Below are 24,616 nucleotides of genomic sequence, written 5' to 3'. Positions count from 1 at the left end.
AATTAACTTTTAATACTGTACTTTTTTTTTCTTGAAGAGGAAGTACTTAAGTTCTGTAGTAGATGAACCTGAAAGGTTTTATGTGAACATCTTTTATGTTGCATGTCTATTGCTAAATCATGTTGGTGGAGGGTGTGGGAGGGTGGGGGGATGTGAGGCCAAAGGTCAGTTAGTTTAGATAAATGTGAAGATGCTTACTTTCACTATGACCACTAGATCACTCACAGGTTGCATCTCCTTCAAAGGAAATAAAGCACTTTAAGTGACAAATGCCACCGACTCGCCTCTGTCTCCAGCAGCATTCACAAACGTGCGCGTGTGAACGTGACACACACATCTGGAATTCAGCACTACTCTCTCACCTGTTTTCCATGAACATGTTTAGAAGTGCCTCAAACTGAATACTGCAACTACTCCTACTACTACTAAAAATAAAAAAAATGTATAAAAATAAAAAAAAGTTTGTTGTTATTGCAGCAAAACGCTCAGAATTAAAGTATTTTAATGCGTTAAGATTTTCTGCTCTTTAATATTTTAAGTTATTGGATGTAAATCCTCTCGTTTCTTGGCACTCTGTCAGGTGTGGATGGGGTTTCTTTTTTTCCAGTCCTTGTGGAGAATCTGGATGGTTTTCAGTAAGCTGAGTTCAGGCTGACAGGGCAGATGCTTCTTGTCCTTCATGTGGTCTCTTTTCATGTTCAGTTCTTTTTCATCTGAAGCCACGGTGAGTATCTCAAGGCAGAGATATTCAACAACACTGTTATTTCATTTGTTTTGCATTTATTTACTTAAATCATTTACTGTGGAAACACTTTTGAAAGCTGCATCTTTTCTAAGTCACCCTGATCGCTGATTTGAGACCGGGAAGAGGAGACATGAACCCATCGTCAGGGGTGATCAGCTAGTGGATTCCCGGCGCCGGTCCCAAGCTTGGATAAATCTAACTGCTGTGACGTGTTGTTGGGAAATGAGGGAGAAGCACCAAGGCACCATACACCAGCGGGCTGGCCTGGGAACGCCTTGGTGTTCCCCCGGACAAGCTGGAGGAAGTGGCTGATGAGAGGGAGGACTGTGCTTCTCTGCTTAGGCTGCTGCCACCGCAGATGGATGGATGGAATTAAATGAAATGAAGTTGAAGTACAGAACAAACGTCTAAAACTTTGGCTAAAAATCAAAAACCCCACTCTTGAGTGTGTAGTGTATAATGTTGTAAAATGAAGTTTGCATTAGCTCCACATCATACAGCACAGTGCCGAATTGTTATGCAGTATATTTACATTTTGAAATATTTATTACTATATTTTTACGATTTGCGGCTTTTAACAAAGCAGTGATCGCTTCATGTGTAGGGTTTTATTGGTTGCAGGGATCAGCCACACGGCCGGTGAATAGCAGTGTGTTGATGATGGACTCTCTGATGAGCAGCAGAAACGGCCGGTCGGCTGTAAAAACCTCCCTGTACGGATTGAAGGAGCGTCCAACGGCCACCACAGCGGTGGCTGCTGCCGCCTCACTGCCCTCCTCATTCACCTGCAACAGCACACACAGTTGCTTATTAACTCAAATTAAAACCTGTGTCTGAGAGATGAACTCGTATAAATGCATCTCTCTGAATTTATATCAACTGTCAGGATACCAATATGGATTTAGATGTTTATGTTTTAATACCAAACGAAATGATATACAAAAAAAGGCCCAAAATAACATTTAAGGCAAAAGCATTTTTTCCAAAAAAGGTCTGGAAATTCAAGACAAATCGTTAAAAAAAATAAAATAAAAAAAACATTTAAAATGGAAACACTACCACTCAAATGTGGTCTTTCATTACAGAAGCACCCCTCACCCCTTAGTCCTGATCATAGTATGTAGAAATGTATGTAGCCATCACCCACCAGTTTGTCATGTTTTTTACCATCTCAGGACTGAAATAACCAAGAAAACCTGCAAGCTCATAGGAAAACAATTTCTTTTTATACTTCTGCATTGGCTTTGCTTCTCAGACCTGGAAGCTACGCTGATCATTCGAATACAGTCAATGGTCCCGACCCACACTTGGAAAAAAGGACTTGTATAATGTAAAACATGCTCTAAGTGATGTAGATAGTATTTGACTGACCTCCAGGAAAGCTTTATGGAAGGCATCTGAGATGTAGAGCCCAAAGTTGCTATCCTCCAGCATCCCTGAAACACAGAAGGAATTTTGTGGTTTTTCTTAACTGTTCATTTATAACTGCCATAATCAAAACCAACAACAGGTCAAGTTGACTTTTTCTGCTTCCCTTCTATATTCAGAATAAAAACGCAGACCACTTAATAGAAGCCATGAAAACACACCATGCTGCAGGGTCTCCTCCATTTATGTTTGCATCAAAACCTGATTTAAATGACATGAATCTTCAGTAAATAATATAATTTGGTCTTTGGAGAGAGTCTTCCTTTCGTCTTGATGCATGCTCAATCATCCAGGTAAGTAAATCCCCCAAAGTTGATTGTGTTCATCTGGACGTAGCGTTTTCAGTGGGAGAAATGTTTCGTCACTCATCCAAGTGACTTCTTGAGTCTCCGCTGACTGCAGGTTTCCCCAAATTCCAAACATGTTCAGACTGTTAAATGTTTGGACCAAATGTATCATGTTTGACCAGATTGACCAAATATAATTGAATAACATGTATAACAATTATATTTGATTATGTAATGGTATAATCAAAAATAATACTCAAATTCACTTTTAATTCAGTTGATGTGGACTTTGGACTGAGATCCAAAGTTCAGGTTTAAGTACCTGGCAGGCTGGCCTTGTCAGAGCTGAACAGGTCAGTCAATCCCATTTCCTTAAGCTTCTCCTTCAAGCTGAAGCTGTGCTCCACTTTAAAGCGAGGGACCTCAACAGAGACAGTTGTTTCCTTCATCTGATCCAACCAACTGTTCAGTTTTGCCAGGTCCAGACTCTCCTCCACCTCAACAAACAAGTACACATAGCACAGAGGTGAAGTACAACAGCAATGAAATATGCACCAGTCAACATTTGACTCTTAAATTACTACATATCTTTAAAAAGGCATTTTTTCTGTAGCTCAAAAATAAAGAAAAAGTAGCAGGACAAAAGACCAAAAGTTTTTATTTGTTACTTACATTCTGAATTTCTGCTTAATGTAATAATGATTCCTTTTTAATTAGTATTATGGCCACTTTAAGTGTGAAATAACTAGTAGGAGTAGCAGGGGCCCTAGTTCAATTCTGACCTGAGGCCACTAATTGTGTGTCTTTCCCCATTTGCTTTCTCCCTGCTTTCCTATGTGTCTTCACTGTACTATTCAATGAAGGCAAAAGAGCCCAAAAGTTTTGTTAAAAACAATAATAAGCAGCATCAGTGTAGGTCTGATAGCAATTATAATTATCTTATCATTTTGAAACTGCTCTTTTCCATGTTGTGTGAAAGGGACAGAAAATGTTATGGTTGTATTTTTCTAAGTCGTTTATAACTGAAACATAATTATAAACAGTAGACAAGATGAGCTGAAAACACAGACGGGTTACCTGACTGAGTGTGGTGTCTCTGCTTGGCAGGATGATCACCATGGTGATGTCGTCTCCACGATATGGCATCTCCAGCAGCTGCACATGATCATCAGGGAAATACTTGTACCTGAACTTGGTCTGCTGGTACATCATGTTGACGGAGCAGGTGCGACTCTCACTGACATGGAAGTCTGTGTTGAACACCTGGTCTTTATCAAACTTGTGCTTCCACTGACCCTAAAAGGCAGAAAGTGTGCTCACTTTCTTATATTATACAAGCTCCCTGTTGGCTCACTCCAAGTCTGACAATTCTGACGTTCCCACCTGACCCCTGACCCATGTTTAATGAATGCATATCCCTTGATACTGATACTGAGACTTTAGAGAAAGCAATTATGCTGTGTGTTTCCCTCCATACCATCACCCCCAACCATTTACTGTTCTGTGCCTGTAGCTGAAAATGTATGTGGCTGTACTGAAAACATTAGGAGGGTTCAAAAACCACTTAAAAGGCTTTGTAATTTCACTAAATCAAATAAAGTACATGTCCAAAAAGAAAAAGCTGGTTCATAGACTGAACTGGAGCGTGCCTTATCCTCACTACATGAAATTTACTCACTGAGACATAAGCAGACTCAAGAAAGTGGAAGCTATAACGCGCTCATCAACCACTAATCCAAGCACTGCACCAATGTGTTGCCCAGAGATTAAATTCCTGTTATTTTACATCTTTAAAAACCTTATTTCAATCTCAGATCTTAATCTTAAAATACAAAGTTTCAATGGGTGAGGTGTTTTAGAGTGAGAAAAAAATGTAATATGGATTTTAGGAAATGCAGCGATATTTCCATTAGAATTCCATGTTTTGAGATGATGGTCCTGACTAACATATAAATATTCCCTTCTGGTTACTTTCTATAAGGATATTAGTGTAAAAACAAGGAAGAACTTTTTACATTTTGATCAAATTGCAGCATTCGTATAGCACCAAATCACAATGACAGCTGCCTCAAGGCACTTTATAGGTACAAACCCTGCAATAATGATGTATGGAGCATGCAGACAAAAATAATTTAGTTTGAGCTGCAGTATTTGGTATTCAAGTACCTTAAAGTAGATGGTGTTCACAAGCACCAGGACTGTGGTGGGATCCAGGGACCCAGCTGGCAGCGTGTCCTGTATTCGGTTCTCTGTCTTGTTGGAAATCCAGTTATTGATGGTGACCCGGGCGTTCTCTGGGTTCTCCTACACCACAGACACAAGGTTATCAGTATAACTGGTGTAAGACAGATCAATGCCCTTTTGTGAATAATGCTAAATTTGCAATCTCAGCCTCCCTAGAGATTTAAGGAAAATGGGATTTTAATGTTAACTATTTAAAGGTGCAGTATACCTTAAACTGAGCGAGGCAGTTTCTGTTTCACACCACTCCCAATCCTAATCAGTACAAAGTTTTTTTCTAAGCCTGACTTTCCTGAATTTTAAAGTATCCAGATGTTCAAACTAAATAGTTCACATATATACTATATATTGATACAATATAAAGGTCCACCCACTATCTTTATAAGCTTACAGTGTGAATACATTTGCTACACTGGGGGATCCAGGCTTCCAGGCTTGCTGGTTCATTTAATCATCTCATCAGTATAAACTGTTTGTATTTGTGCGACTGGCTTTCTGGAAACTCGACAGCTGTCGTAAGTCGGTGTGGTTGAAGTCAAACCTCAAAGCGTTTGACCTCTCAAAAATAAACCTGAAGAAAAGACAAAGGCCATAACGACCAACCACTCTACTCTGGGCTATTGTAGGATGTCGATTCTTTGACTATTATTATTATTCATATTTGGCAGCATCATAAATTCTAGGCTCCAGAGTTCAAAGTTGTCTCAAATTGAGTTCTTTTCCTTTTTACCTTGAAGTTGAGAGGCAGCAGTTTGGCTCCGTACACTGTCTCGCTAATGTTCTGGTATGTCTCGTTGAAGGTTAATGATTTGTCTCCAAACAGTCGGTTGGCAGATATTAGTTCAGTGGTTTCATCCTTCTTTCTGTACAGACGGCAGTTGAGTTTGGCAAAGAAGAAATGGACCTGATCCGATGTCTTTTCTTTGATGGTATCAAACTCAAATACCTGCAGAAAATCAAAAGTTTATTTTGAGCTACAAAATTGGGATAGCTGTGGCTCTGGGGGTAGAGGGAGTTATAATAATGGATTGCATTTATATAGCGCTTTTCAGGACCCCTCAAAGCGCTTAACAATACCACTATTCATTCACTCTCACATTCACACACTGGTGAAGGCAAGCTACAGTTGTAGCCACAGCTGCCCTGGGGCAGACTGACAGAGGCGAGGCTGCCATATCGCGCCATCGGCCCCTCTGGCCACCACCAGTAGGCGGTAGGTGAAGTGTCTTGCCCAAGGACACAACGACCGAGACTGTCCGAGCCGGGGCTCGAACCAGCAACCTTGCGATTACAAGACAAACACCCAACTCTTGAGCCACGATCGCCCCGTTTCTTGTTAGTTATCTACTAACAAGAAAGGGATTTGATCCCTGGCTCCTCCAGCCTGCATGGCTAAATATCCTTGGGCATGACACTGAACCTCGAGTGGCCCCCAGTGCATCCATCAGAGTGTAAGTGTGTGAATGTTGGGTTAAAAGTGCTTAGGTATAGAAAAAGGTAATTGCATGAATGTATGTGAGTGTGCACTGGGAGCATCAGAAGCCCTAGGATAAGCAGAGGCTGAGGATGAGTGTGATTACTGGGGATGAAGTCACAGTTGCAGGTCCCTGGTGTGGTTGAGCTATATAAATAAAATTTACTAACTTAACTGAAAGTTTTTCTCACAGTCTTGAGATGCTGGAGCAGCTTGTTATCCTTTTAAGAATATTCGAAAATGCATGAAAAACCCATTTTCATGTGCTTTGTGGAGTCGGAGGAGACCTTCGACTGTCTCTCATGGGATCCTGTGGGAGGTGCCACAGAAAGTCCTCATTGCTGTCAGTAAGATGGTCTTGTTCCTGATGAGTGTTGAACTTTTTCCAGCTTTGTCTTTGTCACAACTTCTGTTCATTTTTTTATGGACAGAACTTCTAAGTATTACCAAATGGTGAAAGGCTTTGGCGGTCTCAGAATATATTCTCTGGCTTTCAGGATTGACGTAGATATATTACACCTCCCATGTCTTAGGGCACGATTCTCAGCTGGAAAAGGGTGAAACTCTCACTCCAGATCAGGAACAAATTGCCACCTCAAGTATCTAAGCAAGTATCTTTCGGGTCTTGTTCAAAAGTGAGTGGAGAGGGGAGATTGGGGATGGTTTGTGGCTGCTTCTGCACTGATGCTGAAGCTGTACAGGTATGTTGTGGTGTGTGAGAGTAAAAGCGATTTACGTCCCCATCCTCATCTATGGTAATGAGCTCTGGATAGTGACTGAAAGAATGAGATCATGGATACAAACTGCCAAAATTAGTTTTCTCTGAAGATTGGCTGGCCTTTCTCTTATAGTTCAGAAAGTTTGGAGGGACTCCGAGTACAGCTGCTATTCTCCCACATTAAAAGGAGCTAGGTGAGGTAGTTTGGGTATCTGACTAGGATGCATCTCTTGCGTGAGGTGCTTCGTCTACCAGGCCATGTACAACCCTTTTAAATAAACAATCAAGATATGATTGTAGTGCAGGCTTTCAGCTTTAATTCAAGTAGGTCAATTAACTGTGAATTAACTGTTTGTGAATTACAACCATTTTCATGCATACTCCCTGAATTTTTACAGGCTCAAAAGTTATTGGACAGTTTAATGAAAAGCATTTTCATGGCCCAGCAAGACCTCTTCCCCTGGTATTGCATGACAAAACTAGGCAGATTGTAAAACCTGGAGTTGATACCAAGTGCTAAACTTCCATTTCATAGTTTTAAATTGAAACTTTCGATATGTGGTCTGAAAGATATCCGAAAGATAGCAAAAGCTCTACAGGTTGCCAAATAAACAGTCACGTGCTTAAGAGAGCGATTGAGGACGGTCCTTTCTATGGTCCTCTCCCATAAAGGCAGACAGAAGAAACCAGGATGAACTGGTACCAGAATGATGGAAAGAAAACATTATAAAGAAGGAGAGAAACAGCTCATGATCTGAAGCAGACTGTCCTATAATGCCATGGGTATGTGGTGCCAGTGGTAAATGGACTGGTACTTATATTGCTCCTTTCTACTCAATTGTGACCCCTCAAAGGATATTCTAATACAAGTCTCATTCACTCAATCACATACACACATTCATGCAGTGCTTTTATCTATACTTAAGCACTTTTATCTAAAATTCAGAGACACACTCCAATGAATAGGGGAACTGAGGGGTATCTTGCCCAAGGACACTTCAACACGTGGACTGTAGAATAAAGGACTGATTCACCGACGTTCCGATTGATAGACAACCCACCTGAACCACTCCAAACAGACACTGCTATCACTGGTAAGATTTTAGTTTCTATTCAAAAACTGAATTCAGGCAAATATAGCGGCTCACTGAATGTGCAGATGGTGTTCTTAGATTAAAGTTATGTTATGTTTTGATTTATGATTTATTTGAAATGCTTTATTTAAAAGCTCTGTTTTAGCACGCTGATCATTTTAATTCACATAAAGCTGGATGTTAAGACCTACCAATACAATTATTTTAATATTGTGTGCAAACAGAAATGATTTATGATTCAAAATGCTATATTGAAAATCCCTTTGTCTGTTAAAAAAGCACTTGGGAAAATTTTGACAAAAGCTTTGGGTTGGGGGTGCGGTTGTCTTCATCTACAACTAAAGGATCACAATGATGCAGCATTTCACCTTCATGATCTGCTTCAGCGTTTCATTGCAAGCTCCGAGTTTGGTCATGGCGAATGCGGTGGAGACGCTGATGGGGGACATGAAGATGTTAGACTCGGGGCTCCTGCCAAGAGCCAGCTGTTTGTACAGTGACAGACCAAAGCGTCCATTGGCCTTTGACAGTTCCCATACTCGGGGATTGGTGAAGTTAGGGACTGCCTCAGGCTCCAGCGATGGTCCGTCAGAGAACTCAGGGCTGCGATAGACACAGTATGGCTCCAGAGAGAGGTCCTTGGGTTTGGCAGAGCAGATGTCTATAGCGATGGCAACAGAGAGGAATGGCAGGAACACCAGAACCAACAGGCAATCGGCAAACCTCATCCTGGAAAAAGGACGAGCAAGAAGTGAGCTTATAATATTGCAGCTCAGTCCATTTGACTTCAGTTTTCTAAGATTTTATTGGAAGTCTGCCAATTTCAAGCACAAGTTGTATTTATTACCACATACAATTGAGTGCATTTTTCATAAGTCAGAATGAAATCAACAGTAGATAACTCTCTTGAAAGAGTGTAAAACAGCTAACTGATCATACGCATAGGAATGTTTTATTTGAAGAGTTTCAGTTCGGGAAGGTTACAGATGATCTTTTTATGGCCTCTGACAGTGGGGGTCATCTCTGTGCTTGTCCTGCTAGACCTCAGTGCAGAGTTTGATACTGTTGACCATAATATTTTATCACAGAGATTAGAACATGCTGCAGGTATTACAGGTGCTGCGTTGCAGTGGTTTGTACCATATCTATCTAATAGACTCCAATTTGTTCATGTAAATGGAGAGTCTTATTCACACACCAAGGTTAATTATGGAGTTCCACAGGGTTGAGTGCTAGGACCAATTCTGTTTACATTATACATGCTTCCCCTTAGGCAGTAACATCAAAGGCATAGCATAGCATAGCATTTTTCACTGCTATGCAGATGACAAACAACTGTATCTATCCATGAGCCCAGATAACACACACCAATTAGTTTAATTGCAAGAAAATCCTAAAGACATAAAAACCTGGATGAACTCTAATTTCCTGCTTCTAAATTAAGACAAAACCCCTAAACGTCTAACCAGTGTCTAACCAGATACTTACTTTGGATGGCATTATCTTGGCCTCCAGTAACACTCTGAGGAACCTTGGAGTTGTTTTTGACCAGGAAATGTCCTTCAATGCACATATTAAACAAATATGTAGGACTGCTTTCTTCAGTTTGCACAACATCTTTAAAATTAGAAATATCCTGTCTCAGAGTGATGCTGAAAAATTAGTTTGTGCATTTAATCCTTCTAGGCTGGACATTTGTCATTATTGTCAGGATGTCCTAAAAACTCTGTGAAAAGTCTTCGGTTGATGCATGTTGATGTTGCAGCAAGAGTCCTGACAGGGACTAGAAAGAGAGAGCATATTTCTCCCATACTGGGTTCTCTTGTTGGCTCCCTGTTAAATCCAGAATCAAATTTAAAATCCTTATCATCACATACAAGGTCTTAAATAATCATTCCCATCTTTTCTAAAAGACCTCATATTACATATAACCCCAATAGAGCATTTCACTCTCAGACTGCAGGGTTACTTGTGGTTCCTATGGGATATAAAAGTAGAATGGGAGGCAGAGCCTTCAGCTTTTAGCCCTCTCTTCTCTAAAACCAGCTCTCAGTTTGGATTCAGGAGACAGACAGCCTCTCTACTTTTAAGATTGAGTTAAAATGTTCCTTTTTTTGATAAAGCATATAGTTAGGGCTCAATCAGGTGACCCTGAATCCTCCCATAGTCAGGTTGCTGGGGGAGTGTTTCTTCTTCACTCACTATGTGTTTATATACAACTCTGCTTTTTGTCATTAGTTATTATTCATCTCTGGCTCTTTTCCACAGCATGGCTTTGTCCTGTCTCCCTCCCCTCACTCCCAATGGGTCGCAGCAGATGGCTGCCCCTCTCTGAGCCTGGTTCTGGCAGAGATTTCTTCCTGTTAAAAGGGAGTTTTTCCTTCCCAGTGTCACCAAGGGGTTGTTTATATGGGTTCATTTAATTGTTGGGATTTTCTCTTTTTTTTCCTCTATATTCTTGTAGGGTCTTCACCTTTGGTGCTATATAAACAAAATTTAATTGAACTGTAGTTTTGGACTCTGTGATTGGAATATAGTTTTTTGATGTACTGTATGTACATATATGGATGTATATATCAACTTTTCCATTGATCTATTATTTTGTATGTCTTTTATAGAATGAACATACACTATTAGAATAACAACAAGACAAATAGAAGAGTTCCTTCCATCTTTGTCATCTTCAACTGCTCATTTGTACAAAGCCGGATCTTCTATCCACCGTCAGCTCTTTTAGACAAACTTTCCAAACACTGCTAGCACAGAGACAAAACGCAATCTAAGAGAGAACTAAAATAACCTCAAAGCCAATAAACTAACACAAAACACCAGGAACATGTGGAGCATTAACTTTGCTAAAAACAGCAGCCAGGATCAACAAAAATACAATATACTCTTTAAACATCAATACTGAATACAAGGATAGCATAAAGTCACAAGTGTGTAAAGTTCAAAACAACCAGAAACATTTTCCCTATCATCGATCGATCATCAACATTTTTAAAATGAGACATTTCCTTCACTAAAGCATGTTTGCTGTGTGGCATCACAAACACGATATTCTACTCTAGTCTACCATATGCATTTTTCACTGTTATAGCAGAAAAAGAATAAAATTAAAGATTGGGTCTTACTTGACCAGGTAGAGCCGTGAGTGTTCACACAGGCAGATTTGTGCGGTTTGAGCTGAACTCAGGTCAGTGTCCTGCAGAGCGCACAAACAACAAATCAACCTTTGAGACATTGATCCACTGTTAGTCAGAACAATCTGCAGCCATCAACAGAAAGACGCATTCGCCCACACAATGACGACTGGAGCAGTCATCCCACAACAAAACATCCTTAGAAAAACAAATTCTTTACCACTACTGGAACAAAATGTCTTCTTATGATCACAAATCACATATTTAAATATTCGATTTTATGAAATATTTTAAGAAACAATTCTTGGAAAATGTTACATTTGAATTAAAACAGGTTTGACATGGTGAGTCACCTCAGTTCATCCTGTCTGATAAACGATCTTTAAACTCAACTCCACAATCTCTTTGAAACAGCCTTCTTCTCCAAATACTTTGGGACTCTTTTAGTCTTTACCTTAACAGGAAAGCTGTGAGAGAGAGAGCAGGAGGACAACACAACAAAAGGCAACACAGGGCAGATTTAAACCCGGGCCACTTCGACAGCAAATGGGCCAACTGCTCAACCTGGTGAGTTAAACCATGGCCCCAAACCCGATTACTTCTGACTGTCTGTATGTGAAAACGGATTTCAACAGCAGGTGGTTGGACAGTCGGTGTTCAAGGTCAGAGCTGTGTACTATGAAAAGGCCATGTTAGGGATGTCCTCTGAGCTTCAAGGATTACTTGTAAAAACATTGGCTCTCATTTCCTGTTGTGGGTGTCATTTACGAACAGTTCATAGGCACAAATGTCCGCATAAATTATGCATACAAACATTTCATGGAAAAATCAGTTATTAATCTGTTATATTTTCATACCTGGATTCATTTGAACTTAGCAAAGAAATCAGCAGCCTGGCTGCCTTAGAAATCTATACACAAGCCTTTAAATTTACCACCACTACTACAATAAGCAGTAATAATTATATTCATTATTGCCTTTCAGTCATTATTTACAGTTTTCCAAAGTACCATAAGCCACAAAATGCTCAGAATTAAAGTTAAAAACAATGAAGCCTACAAATGAAGCTAACTAACCGGGAGGGCATACAACAAGTTTTGGAAGGACATCCAGCACCATAAAGACAACTTTATTAAAAGGAGCTGGTGCCCCAAGATGAAGTGAAACTCAAAATACAACAATGCCACAGAGCTCTCAGGCCAGAGTAGTGTAGCCTCAGTCAATGGTTTGTTTGCTTTCAGGAATTTCAAACCAAAGAACGATGCTCCTCACTGCATGGAAAAAGACGGGGATACTCCGTGGTGACTGGAGGACACATTTTGAACATGATTAACCCACAGAAACTCTGGCAAAGAGAGAGCCTTAGGCACCAATAAGGAGAACGTTGTGGGAGAGGGAAAACCGCCTCCTGCCAAACTACATGTGTACAAAAGCAGGCTGGTAATGTACAGCAGCGCAAGCAAGGGAGCAGAGGATTTAAAGAAAAGGGGATCCTGATTCATCTGGAGAAACCAAATGGACCTGCTGCTCAGGATACCGCAGAGGTGAGACAGAAGAGGGGTTGGCTGCAAGCCGGGAGATGACAGCCAACAGAGTCACCAGGAGATGATCAGAGAGACTGCAAAGCTTCATGGGGCACCACTAAGTGACAAGATTGTAACTGAAGGCAGCAGGTTGAACTAAATGCATTACAGTAATGAGGAACTTTGTAAAAGATGAAGCTAGGAGTTAGAAAACTCCATATCAAGTAACGAACATGCTGACTACTATTTATGTGGAGTAATGCCATAGCTAATGTTTACTAGGTGATCGTTAGTTTAACAAAACAAAAACAAAAACCTTTTCTAGAACGATCACGTTTCCTTGGCTCCGGCACGGACAGAGTTCTGGTTCTGAAGCTCTGGTGGGTGTGGAAATACTCATTTCTAACAGAGTACATTTCCAGATGACGTCTGAAGTAAGCAACACCATCAGCTGCAGTTTTAATAGAATTTCCTGGGAAAACTTTATTTGTGGATTCATAAATACTAAAACAAATTGTTCATGAGACATTTTACAGAAGAGGAAAATATGACACAAACACACAAATCTGACCAACTCAATAGACTATTAGTTCATTAACACACTGAGCACACCATTCAAACTTTAATGGTTTTTAAAAAGAAACCAGGTTTCCAGTAAAAAAAAAAAGAAAATAAAATCGTATTAGCAACAGTCCTGAGCTCCTTGAGCAAAGCAAATTCCACTTAAAGTTTAAGAGGTTTGTTTAGTCTGGTTTACACGGTGTCATAAGAGTTTGGGCAGCTATCTTAAATAGTTTACCCTCCAGCATTTTTCTGCATCCCAGAGAATTGCTAGGACTAAAGACGGCAAATTTCCAGTGACAGCCAGTGTCCATGGAAACCAGGACGTCTATCAGACCAGCTGAGAGTACCTAGGACACACCAGGCTTCAACTATCTATAAAAGCTTAGTGCATATTACAGTTCAATATGGGGTTGCTTTACTGGTGATGTGGGCATCAGAAGAGTTTGGGCAGCTGTCTCAGGCGGCTCAGGTCCAGGATGTTTCCCAGTGATCCCTCTGTCTGACGGAGGTTTGCCCTGACAAAAGATGGCTGCCTGTTGGAATGGTTCTTTTTGTCACTGGTATGTGGTTCAGTGTGGTTGGCTAATAGCTGCATTTTGGGGCGCAGATCCTGGATCAGCTGACTCTGTGGGAGGAACCTCGCATTCACAGCTTCTGTCAGGGGCTCACGATCTGATGTCTCCTGAACTCCCACCTCCTTTTGCTCCACCTCATCTTCGCCATCCTCTTCCTCGATCAACCCATACTTTCTCATGTACTTTCTGGTGGCCAGAGACATGTTACTAGGTGATGGCAGAGAATCACTGGTGGAGGAAGGAGTGAGACTAGAATGAGGAATGTGGCCTCCCAAGGACAGCCTGCTGAGCTGAGAGTCACTCAAGTAGTGCAGGGCAATGGCGTTGGCCTCCAGGCTCAGATCCACGCTGCCTCCTGGACACAGAGCGCTGGCTGTCGGCTCAGAAACACTCAGTCTAGAAAGTACTGCTGCCGGGTTGATGCTGGCCAGAGTGCTGACAGTACACAGAGAGAAAAACAGTCATGACATCGGCTATAAACTTGTTGTGCAGATGCATTACATTCCAACACTGACAGGATAAAGTGTAGCAGCATAGTTAAGATAACGCAGACCTTTCATCTACCTTAGTGAAATGCAAATTCCTCGATAACTTGTGTCTTGTCTGATTTAGGCTGTGCATTTGAGAGTTACACAGGGGAGTAGGGCTGTTCGATATAACCATATATATCGGATGACGATATAAAAACGTCTATCGTTTCATTTTACACTATCGTTTGTTTCGTGGTGTTGCAAAATAAACTGTTTATGGCAATATTTTTTCATTGTTTTGATGGTCACTGTAGTGGCTATATTAATTTCTTAATGTTCTCTCTTTCTCTTATATTTAATATAACCACACTACGGACGGACAAGCGCCTGTTTTTATGCGTTGTCGTTAGCAACAACGACAGTAACACCATCGCGTGTCCGCTTGTTTATGTTCCACATAAACCTTTCACAATAAAGCTCAAGATCCTGTTGAGACTTTTGAAAATAAACTGAATCACATGAAAGAGCAGATTATTTAGGGATGAGAAGTAAAAAAGAGCCGCCAGGTGCTAAAAAAATAAACCTTAGACTCAAACGTTAGAACAGGCTTTTTCCCGCAGCACGCCGTGTAATAAATACTCACAAAGAAAACAGCGGCCTTTACAACTTATGTCTAAAAATGTATCGTTTCATGCATCGGTTAAAACACTCGACACCAGCTACATGACGCGCAGCTGGAAACACTTCACGCAAGTCGAGCTGCCCGAGATTCTCAGAATTTACAGAAAATGTTACATTTTTGTGATTTATATCGTTATCGGGATGATAGAATTCTTATATCGGGATATGAGATTTTGGTCATATCGCACAGCCCTACAGGGGAGTCAGGCATCTCTGATTTGTTGCCTTCAATTTCAGAGTACACAGTGTGTTCAGAGTTGTATGCAGTGATGAATGTAACACTGTAAAAAAGCCAGTCAACCTCAGTGGGAGTAGAGTTTAGGTAGCTGTTCTGCACATGGCGTTTAAGAACATAACAGTAAAAAAGTAATCATATCCCTAAAATGACACAGAGCTTTCAGAAAGATATCTACTGCAATTCAATTTATCCCCCACTGCTTTGTAATGCATTACTGTAAAATTCAATTTGACTAGAAAATCTTTAGAAGAAAAATAAAACAGCGCTTTCAAGGAATATTGTTAAATGTTCAGTTTCTAGGCCATACATCAGAACAAGATGGACCATGTGATTCAAGTGGTGAGATCACTTAAATTTCGAGAGAAGCTGAGTCTAATAATAGAATAAATGCCATGCTGTGGCAGACATTTTCAACATTTACATGGATATTTAAAAAAAACCCAAAAACAAACAAACAAAAAAACCCTCACCTACAATAGTCATTTACTAACATGGAAAAGAGACCTAATGTTTATTAATCCACATTTCACCATTTTACTCTTTTTTTGCAGTTGACGATGTCATATTGTTCTTTGTGATATATTTGGTTTTAATAATCAGGAGGAAAGAAGCAGCAGAGAGGCGTATAAGACTGAAACTCTGTTTGCTGGTCCCAACACTGAATAGTCACATTTTAGGGGGGGGGGGTTTAATAAATTTAGACAGATTTCTAGAAATGAGAGCAGCTTCATCAAAGTGTGCCATCTCTCCAAACAAGATCAGGTTTTTCCTGGAAACTTCCCAATTATCTGTGAAGCAGACACATATCCGTGTGTGAGGCGTTTCAGTACCTGGCAGTTTCCACAGCTTTCCGATGGTTTTTGCCAGACTCTGTCAGAACGTCTTCGTCCACGTGGACTCCGAGCTGCTGCAGCTGCCGCAGTGTAGCACTGACCACCGGGTCTTCTACTGGACTCTGCTGCTGCTGCTTCTTGCTGGATGAAGAGGACGACATGGACTGGAAGGACTGAGAACAATCAGAAACTGCTGACAGACTCCTCGTCCTCCTGGATTCGTCCTCCACTTCCTGTTTGCTAGGTGACTCCTGAAGACGACTGGTGAGTTGAGTCTGAGACACAGAGCAAAAGTAATTATCTTTATATGACATGCACAGTTCTGTCCTTTGTACCCAGAGAACAAATGAACCCTGTGTTAATAATACTGACCAATGGAAAGGAAAAAAAAAGTAGTTCAATTTGGAATTAAATGTAATGATACACAATCTTTGTGTTTTAGGTTACTTTTACTGAACAGTGATGTCCTTTGATTGATCCTTGTGGGGGGTTTTTCTGTTAATGTTTGACATATTATGTTTTCATCAGGAGGAGGAAAGAAAAAATAAAAAAATAAAAAAATCAAGGAATTCTGTACAATGAATCCAAAACGCTGCCCTACACCAATGACTGGCAACGCTTCCCCAGCAGTGGGCAGTGCAAAGTATATGCAGCCTAGAGCATTCGTACCTGTGCTGCTGTGTACCTGTGCATTAAAGCACACTTTAAATACATTATCTCTCCCTGCTGGTAATGAAACTTCTGCGTGCATGTCTATTTAACGTTTTAGGAAGGCAAAAGGTGAAAGTAGACACAGTCTCTATTACACGTTTTGCTGTGATATTGGTTTGAAAAATTTCTGCAACATGGCTTCTCTCTGACTCTGGAGGCTTAACCCTTTTCTGGATTCAACAGGTGAACACGTTTTTCTAAAGGGACCGGTACTTCTGTAACGCCATTCTACTCAGCTCAGCAGTTAAAGCGCTTTTTACCAAAAGTCTCATTCACCCAGTCACAAAGAGATTCATGCAGTGCTTTCTGGAAAGGAAGGGTCTATTCCTATCATTCTGACTGCAGAGTCAAACTGTTACCTTTTATTAGACCTGGCATCAAACAGGCTTGCAGATACTATTTTGTCTCACCATGAGGTTGTGGTAGAAGGTGTGCTGTTCCTCTGTTGGTTTGTACATGCTGAGACTTTCTCCCAGAACTGGACTGCTGATGTGGAAAAGAGCAAAGGCATTGGTGAGATAGCTCCACAACAGCGGTTAAAACTTTTCGCTAAACTTCAGTAGCACCACAGGTTTATTCAGTGTCACTGCAAATCAAACCATCAATTTACAAAAAGAAAACCATGAAAGCAGAAGTTAAGACCCATTAACTGAGTGGATTTATCTCAGTTGCACGAGGTTGTCAGTACTTCTGCAGTACAGAGAAATTTGAGCTGAAAATAATTTGTTTCTTTAAATGGCACCTGGTCTCACCTGTGCACACCAGGTGGGGAGCAGGGAGCTGAATGACCTCTGTCACTGTCAGCACTACCCGCAGGCCTGATGAGTGATGATGAAGAGTTTGAGGGGCTAGAGGAGGAAGATGAAGGTGGAGGCTTGGGTGTAGACGGGGGCCCAGTAGAGGAGGGAGGGTGCACCTGCTCTTCCTGATGTGAGGTGGACTGTGCAGGACTCCCCCAGAACAGACTAGCACCTGGAAAAAGAGTGATGGGGAAAAATGGTGATGATGTGAGCTATAAGCCTCTTCCTGGAGATTTGACTGCTCAGTAAACACTCACCCGTCTCTACGGCGATGCTGGCCACACTCATGGGTGTGTGTATGTCGCCTGGGGACTGGTTAGAGGACTGAAGCTTCTTCTGAGCCTCCAGGAGCATCTGGACCTGCCCGATTATCAGAAAATATTAACTGCAGCAAGGATGCAGCCACGTTAAACAGTACTTGTTGAAACTAGCCAGCAATACTATCCACAGAAGCCTTTAAATACAGCCACAGTTCCAGTTTCAGGCCTCTTCCTGGTTCCCTGTGTGCCAATGATAAGTCCTTGTTCTTATTCATGACGTATATATTCTGGTTGTGTTGTGTGGAAAGAGTACATCTGTTACCTGAGCCTGCAGCAGGCGCAGCTGGTGCTCCTGATGGAGGAGGAGCTGGTAGGTGTCTGGCGGTACAACTCTACCCGCCTGATAACAGCATTGATTCATACAGGAGGGTTGGGAAAGCCAGGGCGAGGGCACAGGGTCTGCTGCTGTATAGGAGTGTGGGAAGGAGGCTGGGGGTCTGCACGGGAAAGAAGGAGTAGGAGGGCAGACAAGTGTGCAGGGAGGAGAGTGGTGGTGGGTGGAGAGGGGAGTAGAGACATCAGGGTTGAGGGGAGCTGGGTGGCTGGAGGAGTGTGGAGGTGAAACATGTTGATGAGATGGAGAGGGGGCAGGGCAAGTGAATGATGGAGGAACAGACTGAGTGGTGGGGGCAGGAGGTACAGAAAGAGATGGATGGTTGCTAGGAGGAGGAGGAGGAGGAGCATGGATGAGACTAGAAGGAGAAGGATCATTATGATGGGACACAGGTGAAGCAGCAGGAAGGAGACCTGGGGAGGCGATAATGGCGGTACAGTTGTAGGGATGGTTAGAGCAGCAGTTGCAGGGCTGCTGTGGGTTGGAGTTGGGGTTGGGGGTGCTTTGAAGATAAAGAGGAGTTCTAGGGGCTGAAGAGGAGTTTCCACGTGGATGAGCTGGAGGCTTGCAGGCAGAGGCAGGATTGGGCTGAGTGCAGGTGAAGCTGGAGTCAATCAGCAGAGAGAGCTCGGGAACAGATGGCTCCACCCGCCGAGCCTGAAAGGAACAACAGATTACTGCAGAGAGAGAGACACAGAGAGACAGAGAGAGAGAGACACACACACACACACACACACACACACACACACACACACACACACACACACACACACACACACACACTCTTTTGGCTTTTAACACAACTTTATTTACACCACATTAAAAACAAAGACCACAAAAAACCCCACCTAGCACAAAGTTGCTACTACATAATCAGCAACATCAACATGCACTAACCATTTACTAACCCCAACCAGAGAGGAGGAAGAACAAGAGGAAGAATGTTGTTTTGTCAGCAAGCAGGAGTGAAGTATCATATAAAGTGTACACCCACATTTGAATCAAATGTTGTGGATTTCTATTAAAAAGGCTGGGAAAAAGGAGATGAACACGAAACACTGGATTTGCAAGTTGCGTGACGCACAAAAGTAAAATATTCCCAACATCTGAGCCTGAGACAGCCTAAGGGCTGGGAAAACTAATGTTAAATCAGCACATCCGCAGAACGGTCAGACCTCACATCTCACACACGTAACATTTTCCACATCTGAGAAAAACATCTCCACACCACCCAAACCACCCCAGAGTGTGTTAACGGAAGCGTTGACCCGAGCCCATTCTGTGACTGACCTGGTGAGCTGGAGTATGAGGGCTCGGGGACGGCCGTGGAGAAAGATCATCATCCTCAACTCCAGAGTCCTGATCAGTGACAGAAAGGGCAGCGGAGGGTGGAGGCGCTCTGAGGGCACAAACAAATCAGCACACGAGCATTAACACACTTTTTAGTCACCACTGCTAATTGTCTGACAAGTACTAACTAGTTCATTGGCCTGCCTGCTGAAGGAGATCTGAGCTTCTCTGAAGACCTCCAACTTTCTGCTGTGATCCTCTGAAGTCAGCTCCACCTGCAGAGTCTTCCCATCCACCTGCACTGCCTGCTGAGCATACACAGCACAGCTGATCATGAGTGAATGACTGAGGAGGAGGAGAAAGAGTTTAAAACAGGTGCTGTGTTACCTGGTAGAGAGTGGCTGTGTGTGAAGCCGTCAGCAGCTGGCAGTCCAGCTGTGGTCCTGAGCCTCGACAGCGGAAGAACTGAGGAGCTCTGCGAGCGCAACCGAACACAACGAGGAGGAAGAAGCCACCGTCGGACAGCACTCTGAAACACAGCACAGCCGATCAGACACGCGAACACGTCCAATCCACTCCTTTCTGCCACCGTCACCTCACCTGTCCTGGAGGGTGGAGCTGAACATGAATCTCAGACACCAGGCCCACACCTGAGGGTTGTAGATGTGTGTGACTCCACTCAGCCAGCTGTCACGAGACAGGAAGCAGAAAGAAATACCCCCACTTAAGAGAAGCAAAAACATCTGGGCTTACATCTGGACTGTTAGAATTCATCTAAAAAAAAATCTTTCACATCATTTTTTCTCGGTACTCCTACTCGGAGTAGAACATTTCATAAAAAAATACAAGTGCCTCTCATTAATAATTAGAAAATTAAAATCAGAATTTCTTAAAATGTGAACAATTTTTAAAAGAACTCATACATCAGTGCTAATCACATCCCAAAAGAACTACCAGGTGATAATTTGGACTTTTTCCCCCCCAGGCTTGTCTGATGAAAGGTGAAGCTTACAGTCCGACCAGCGGCAGGCTGGAGGCTTTCGGATCAGACTCAAGCAGCAGGAGCAACTTCCTGGTCTGGTCCATGGTCAGAAACCTGAAAAGAGAACTAAGACGTCAGCAAACGTGATCAGAGGCCGAGACGTGTGGTGATGAACTCTCGCTCTCTCACCCTCTCTGTCGGCTGCTGTCACGCCCCAGTGGTCTGCTTACGTTGGTTAGACTCCTGAACAGAGCAGTCGGGATGATGGGGACACTTCTGACCGGCTCCACTTCCACGCTGACAGACGGACTGATGATTGACCAGCTGAGGGTAAACGTTGCAGCATCACTCTGCTCACAGCAGGCCACATGCCCTTTGACCTTTAGCAGCTGAGACAGATCTAGAGTCTGTCGGCTGCTCACAAACTGCTGCAACACCTAAAACACCAACACACAGTCAACACAGTTTTGTATTATTGTTGAGTCTTTACCTTACAATATAAAGTGTCTTAAGGCAACTGTTCTTGTAATTCAGCCAAATCACAAGAACAGCTGAATTGAACACCAGCAGCTGCTGTGCTCCACCTAAAACCACATCTGTGTCAGTCTAAGCATGCATATGCCAAGATCATTGTAGTAAGAAGAGTTGATCATGTGCTGCATTCACTGGGAAATGTTTTGTCTGTGTAATCTTTAGGCAGTTTCAAGTGGCCACTAGAGGAAGCGGAAGGGCTGAAGGGTAACAAACTCACCTTGAAGCAGTGATGGAGCTCGGCCTCTGATTGGACGACAGTCTCAGTCTGAGAGGAGAATAAACAGGGAACCAGGACGTCTCCAGGCAGAGGAGCAGAGGGAACCTGACCCGAGGCTCCGGCCTGATCCCGACCCGGGTCGAAGCGATCTAGGGTGATTGTGATGCCCTCCTCATCTGAACCACAGCAACACACAGAGGACAGACAGCTGGACTAAGGTGCTCGATGCCACAGACACATTTATAAAAGAGCTGAATCAGCATTCAGGATGAGCTGAAGTTAACCTCTGACCTGAATCGACAGAAACCGTTCCCAATAAGAAACAGTGGAGGTGGGGCTTGTTACTGCGACGGGCGTGACGATGCGCCAGACGAAGAGTTTTCTCTAATAGCACCAACTGAGGCTTCCTGCAGAGACACATACCTCATCTGTTGTCACTTAAGTATGACAAGATTATAGTAGGTTAAATTTGTTATTGATTCAGTGAATAAAATATAAAGTGTAAAAGTCTGTCATGTTTTTATTGCTCTACGTGGTTTAAAAAAAGCATCTTATTTTCCTTATTTTCACTCAAATGTGAAAAGTATCCATTCTTAATAACCATCTTAATAACTTAGTATGCAGTCTTTTCCTTCAGCAGACTTTTGCACACATTAGCAGACCACAAGCAGTGAGTCTAGATCTCAGCTACAATGTGCTCTCACTACAACAGTGCACAACCAGCTCTATTGATCAGCAAGGAAGCAGTTACCTGTGTGAGCTGAGGTGAAGGCGGAGCTTCTCGCCCATGGGGCTGCTGTCCCACAGAGCTGATCTGGATTTAGGGAAACTCAGTGGTGTCCGAGGGTTCACCGAGTTCCTGTACACCACAAGAGATAAGATGGGGACACTCCAAAAACAGCTTTGTTATATTTCATAACAAAATAATTCACATTTTAATCAAGTCACAAAAACCTAATCATTAAAGAATGACTAAAATACAAGGATGACAAGAAATTGTATTTTTTGTATTCAGAGTCCAAGTGTCAAAGTATATTCTGGTCATCTTCACCGATGTTGACATAAAGTTTTTAAAGAGCTTATTCAATTCACTGTTAAATCTAGGCTAGCTATAGCTCACGGAAACTCACAGACCAGTTCAGTTTATAAAGAGATATCTAGATGGTAAATTATATAGCGCTTTTCTACTCTGAGTAGCCCTCAAAGGACTTTATACAACTTGCCTCAATCACCATTTTTCTACCTAAGTGCTTTCTATTTAACAATCATACTCCTAGAGTTGCCCAAATGGGAATGGGAGAATGGCATCCATGCTGATTGAGGCTTGGGGAAAAGAGGTCCAGAGGAAACTAGAGACTGTGGGTTTTCAGCAGTGTTTTGGCCTGGAAGGAAGATTGTTTGTTTGTCGTTACCAAGCCAAGTCAAGTCAACACGAAAGTTACAACCTTCTTCCAGCTCAGAATCTGATCACCTCCTTCGCTGCTGTCATAAAGGGGAACACGCGAGGTTCACAGCCTGTGATATAATCCATAACAGATCAAACCACTGCTGAACAGACAGCTTTCATTTCTCTTGTCGTTTTTGGGAGATGGGGGTGGGTTATTAAACTATTACCTGCTGTCAAAGGAACGGGCCCTGTAACGGAGCAGCTTAACGACGACTAGCTGTGTGCTAACATTAACTCACCGTGCTCTCGCAGTCTCCTGGAACATTTCACACGGCAGTCCCTGGAGGTTTCGCGGGTAGTTCATCGCTGTTGTCGCTGAAAGAAGAGACTGTGAGCGCTAAATTGAGCCTGCTGTTACCGACTGCTGGGGTATTTGCGTTAGCCTAGCGATCGGGCCATATTAGCGCCCTTGCTACCTGCCTAAACGTAACAAAGCTGAACTCTTCGGGAAGGTCACTGAAAGATTAAAAAAGTTCCAACCGTCCTGGAACAAATTTCTTGTCTGTTACTATCTTAGTAAATCAGGCCGCAAACAATCCGCAGAAAACACAGGTCTGCTACAGTTTAATTATGGCGCTGTTTCCCGACTCGACTGGCGGGGCAACAGAATCAGCCAATAGCAAGTTCCGCTGCAGCCACTCTGGCCAATGGCGTGCCGCTTCTTCTTCTTCTAATTCTAACCCTGTCCATCCTGCTCACTCGTAATGAAGATCTGAAAGTCTTCAGCTCTTCCTCCTGTATTTGTGTCAGTGCCACCATGTCCAAACAATACATCATTGCAGGTCTCACTACCATCTTGTAAACCTTCCCTTTCTTTCTTGCTGCTATCCCTCTGTCACAGATCAACACTCGTCTCCACCCACTCCACCTGCCTGCAGTCTCTTCTTCACCTCGCTCGTGCGCTGTTTCTTTAAATGGCCAGCGCGAGGTATCCACCTTCACTACCTCTGCTCCTTCATTCACACACGTATTTTTTTCTGTCTTCCATTCCTCTGTATTAGGGCCACACAAGGAAAAAATATTATTCAACATTTCGAGGTTAAGGTCGTAACTCTATTTTGAAAAAGAAAAGAAAAGAAAGAAAGCTGAAATGTGGAGATTACAGTTCTTTACACCCGCTTTAAAATGTCTGGTGTGGATGAGTTAGTGATTTTTAAAAATGTTTTATTTCTGTCAACCTCTTTAAGTTTACCTTGACCAGCAAAAAGCATGGGCTACCAGAGAAAAGTCTGAGCCAGCCAGGTGGTCTCCGTTTAAAAACACATGATCTATGTATGAGAATCTGTTGAATTATTTGTGTGTTCAGCTGTATCATTTTCAAGCACACAAGTAGTTTCCTGGAAAGCAGCACATGGAGGAATTATTTATCAACCTGTTATATGACACCAGTTCAACAGGCTCCTGTGTGAAGCGCAGAAATAGGTTGATTAAAGTTGGATACCACCAAGTTCCTGCACTTCTGGGCTTTGTTACCATGTCTTGGGGACAGTGAAACACATTATTCCACACAATTTAAAAAGTCAAACCGGACCAAATTAAAATATATATTTCCATTACTTTGTGCTTCCTGTCTTTTATTGTTATTTTTTCTTTTAATCGTCTTGATCTTGGACTCTGGTACTTTGTAATTGATGTATTTTCAGATTTCACAGGGCAAGCACTGCTAGCCTTGCTTGCACGGAAAAGACAGGGTTACTACTATACAAAGCATCCCCCTTTTCCCCAGGTTTAAAGGTAAGAGGTTTTATTGTCGAATGAACAGAATGAACTGTGATTTACACCACACAATAAAATTCACTGTCACATACAAGCTAAATCTTCTAAATCCCCCCCCCCCCGTTTTCTGGTCAGTATACTCAAAATGTTTTTTAGTGTTTTGTCATTAATGTTGCAGATTCAAAATCAAATATAAAAGTGTTCAGGTGCCCTTTCGGACATATAATCAGTTTGTTTTGTCGGGACAACGC

General features: G+C 42.3%; 2 protein-coding genes across 4 annotated transcripts; both read right to left on the bottom strand.

The window, feature by feature from the left end:
• On the bottom strand, positions 1 to 11,231 carry serpinc1 (serpin peptidase inhibitor, clade C (antithrombin), member 1). The gene is made up of 8 exons (XM_085387628.1): positions 11,122 to 11,231; positions 8,356 to 8,716; positions 5,432 to 5,647; positions 4,627 to 4,764; positions 3,538 to 3,756; positions 2,783 to 2,957; positions 2,117 to 2,181; positions 1 to 1,530 (listed from the first exon to the last, which is right to left on the bottom strand). Exons 1-8 carry the CDS (start codon positions 11,229 to 11,231, stop codon positions 1,354 to 1,356), a joined length of 1,461 nt encoding a protein of 486 aa, XP_085243754.1. The 3' UTR covers positions 1 to 1,353.
• Positions 11,232 to 13,243: 2,012 nt separating this feature from the next.
• Positions 13,244 to 23,521, bottom strand: stil (STIL centriolar assembly protein). 3 transcript variants are annotated; one of them, XM_085387626.1, is made up of 16 exons: positions 22,889 to 23,521; positions 21,954 to 22,061; positions 21,494 to 21,609; positions 21,203 to 21,378; positions 20,641 to 20,888; positions 20,482 to 20,565; positions 20,070 to 20,156; positions 19,857 to 19,998; positions 19,674 to 19,777; positions 19,470 to 19,578; positions 18,108 to 18,836; positions 17,783 to 17,885; positions 17,478 to 17,697; positions 17,136 to 17,208; positions 16,012 to 16,289; positions 13,244 to 14,227 (listed from the first exon to the last, which is right to left on the bottom strand). In XM_085387626.1, the coding sequence occupies exons 1-16, from the start codon at positions 22,951 to 22,953 to the stop codon at positions 13,651 to 13,653; spliced, it is 3,219 nt and encodes a 1,072-aa protein (XP_085243752.1). In that variant the 5' UTR covers positions 22,954 to 23,521; the 3' UTR covers positions 13,244 to 13,650. The 3 variants fall into 3 exon arrangements, with proteins under 3 accessions (XP_085243752.1, XP_085243750.1, XP_085243751.1); XM_085387624.1 differs by having other exon boundaries at positions 17,136 to 17,211; positions 22,889 to 23,520; XM_085387625.1 differs by having other exon boundaries at positions 17,136 to 17,211; positions 19,674 to 19,774; positions 22,889 to 23,520.
• Between the last annotated feature and the right edge of the window lie 1,095 nt (positions 23,522 to 24,616).

This window comes from Rhamphochromis longiceps, linkage group LG17 (assembly GCF_057381845.1).
Source record: "Rhamphochromis longiceps isolate RC_006_pf linkage group LG17, R_longiceps_female_GT1.1, whole genome shotgun sequence".
In the NCBI taxonomy this organism is placed as follows: Eukaryota; Metazoa; Chordata; class Actinopteri; order Cichliformes; family Cichlidae; genus Rhamphochromis; species Rhamphochromis longiceps.
This window is presented reverse-complemented; position numbering and strand designations above follow the sequence as displayed.

What these genes read in the sequence shown, in the direction of transcription:
- serpinc1 (XM_085387628.1), bottom strand. Translation starts at nt 11,231, where the DNA reads ATGTCTCAAAGGTTGATTTGTTGTTTGTGCGCTCTGCAGGACACTGAC. An exon ending in TGCTGCCTCTCAACTTCAAG is followed by an intron (nt 4,765 to 5,431) that starts GTAAAAAGGAAA and finishes TCTGTGGTGTAG; the next exon opens with GAGAACCCAGAGAACGCCCG. An exon ending in TGAACACCATCTACTTTAAG is followed by an intron (nt 3,757 to 4,626) that starts GTACTTGAATAC and finishes TCTGCCTTTTAG; the next exon opens with GGTCAGTGGAAGCACAAGTT.
- stil (XM_085387624.1), bottom strand. Translation starts at nt 22,953, where the DNA reads ATGAACTACCCGCGAAACCTCCAGGGACTGCCGTGTGAAATGTTCCAG. An exon ending in CTCATACTCCAGCTCACCAG is followed by an intron (nt 18,837 to 19,469) that starts GTCAGTCACAGA and finishes TGTTCCTTTCAG; the next exon opens with GCTCGGCGGGTGGAGCCATC. An exon ending in CCTTCTACCACAACCTCATG is followed by an intron (nt 16,290 to 17,135) that starts GTGAGACAAAAT and finishes TCTGTGTCTCAG; the next exon opens with ACTCAACTCACCAGTCGTCT.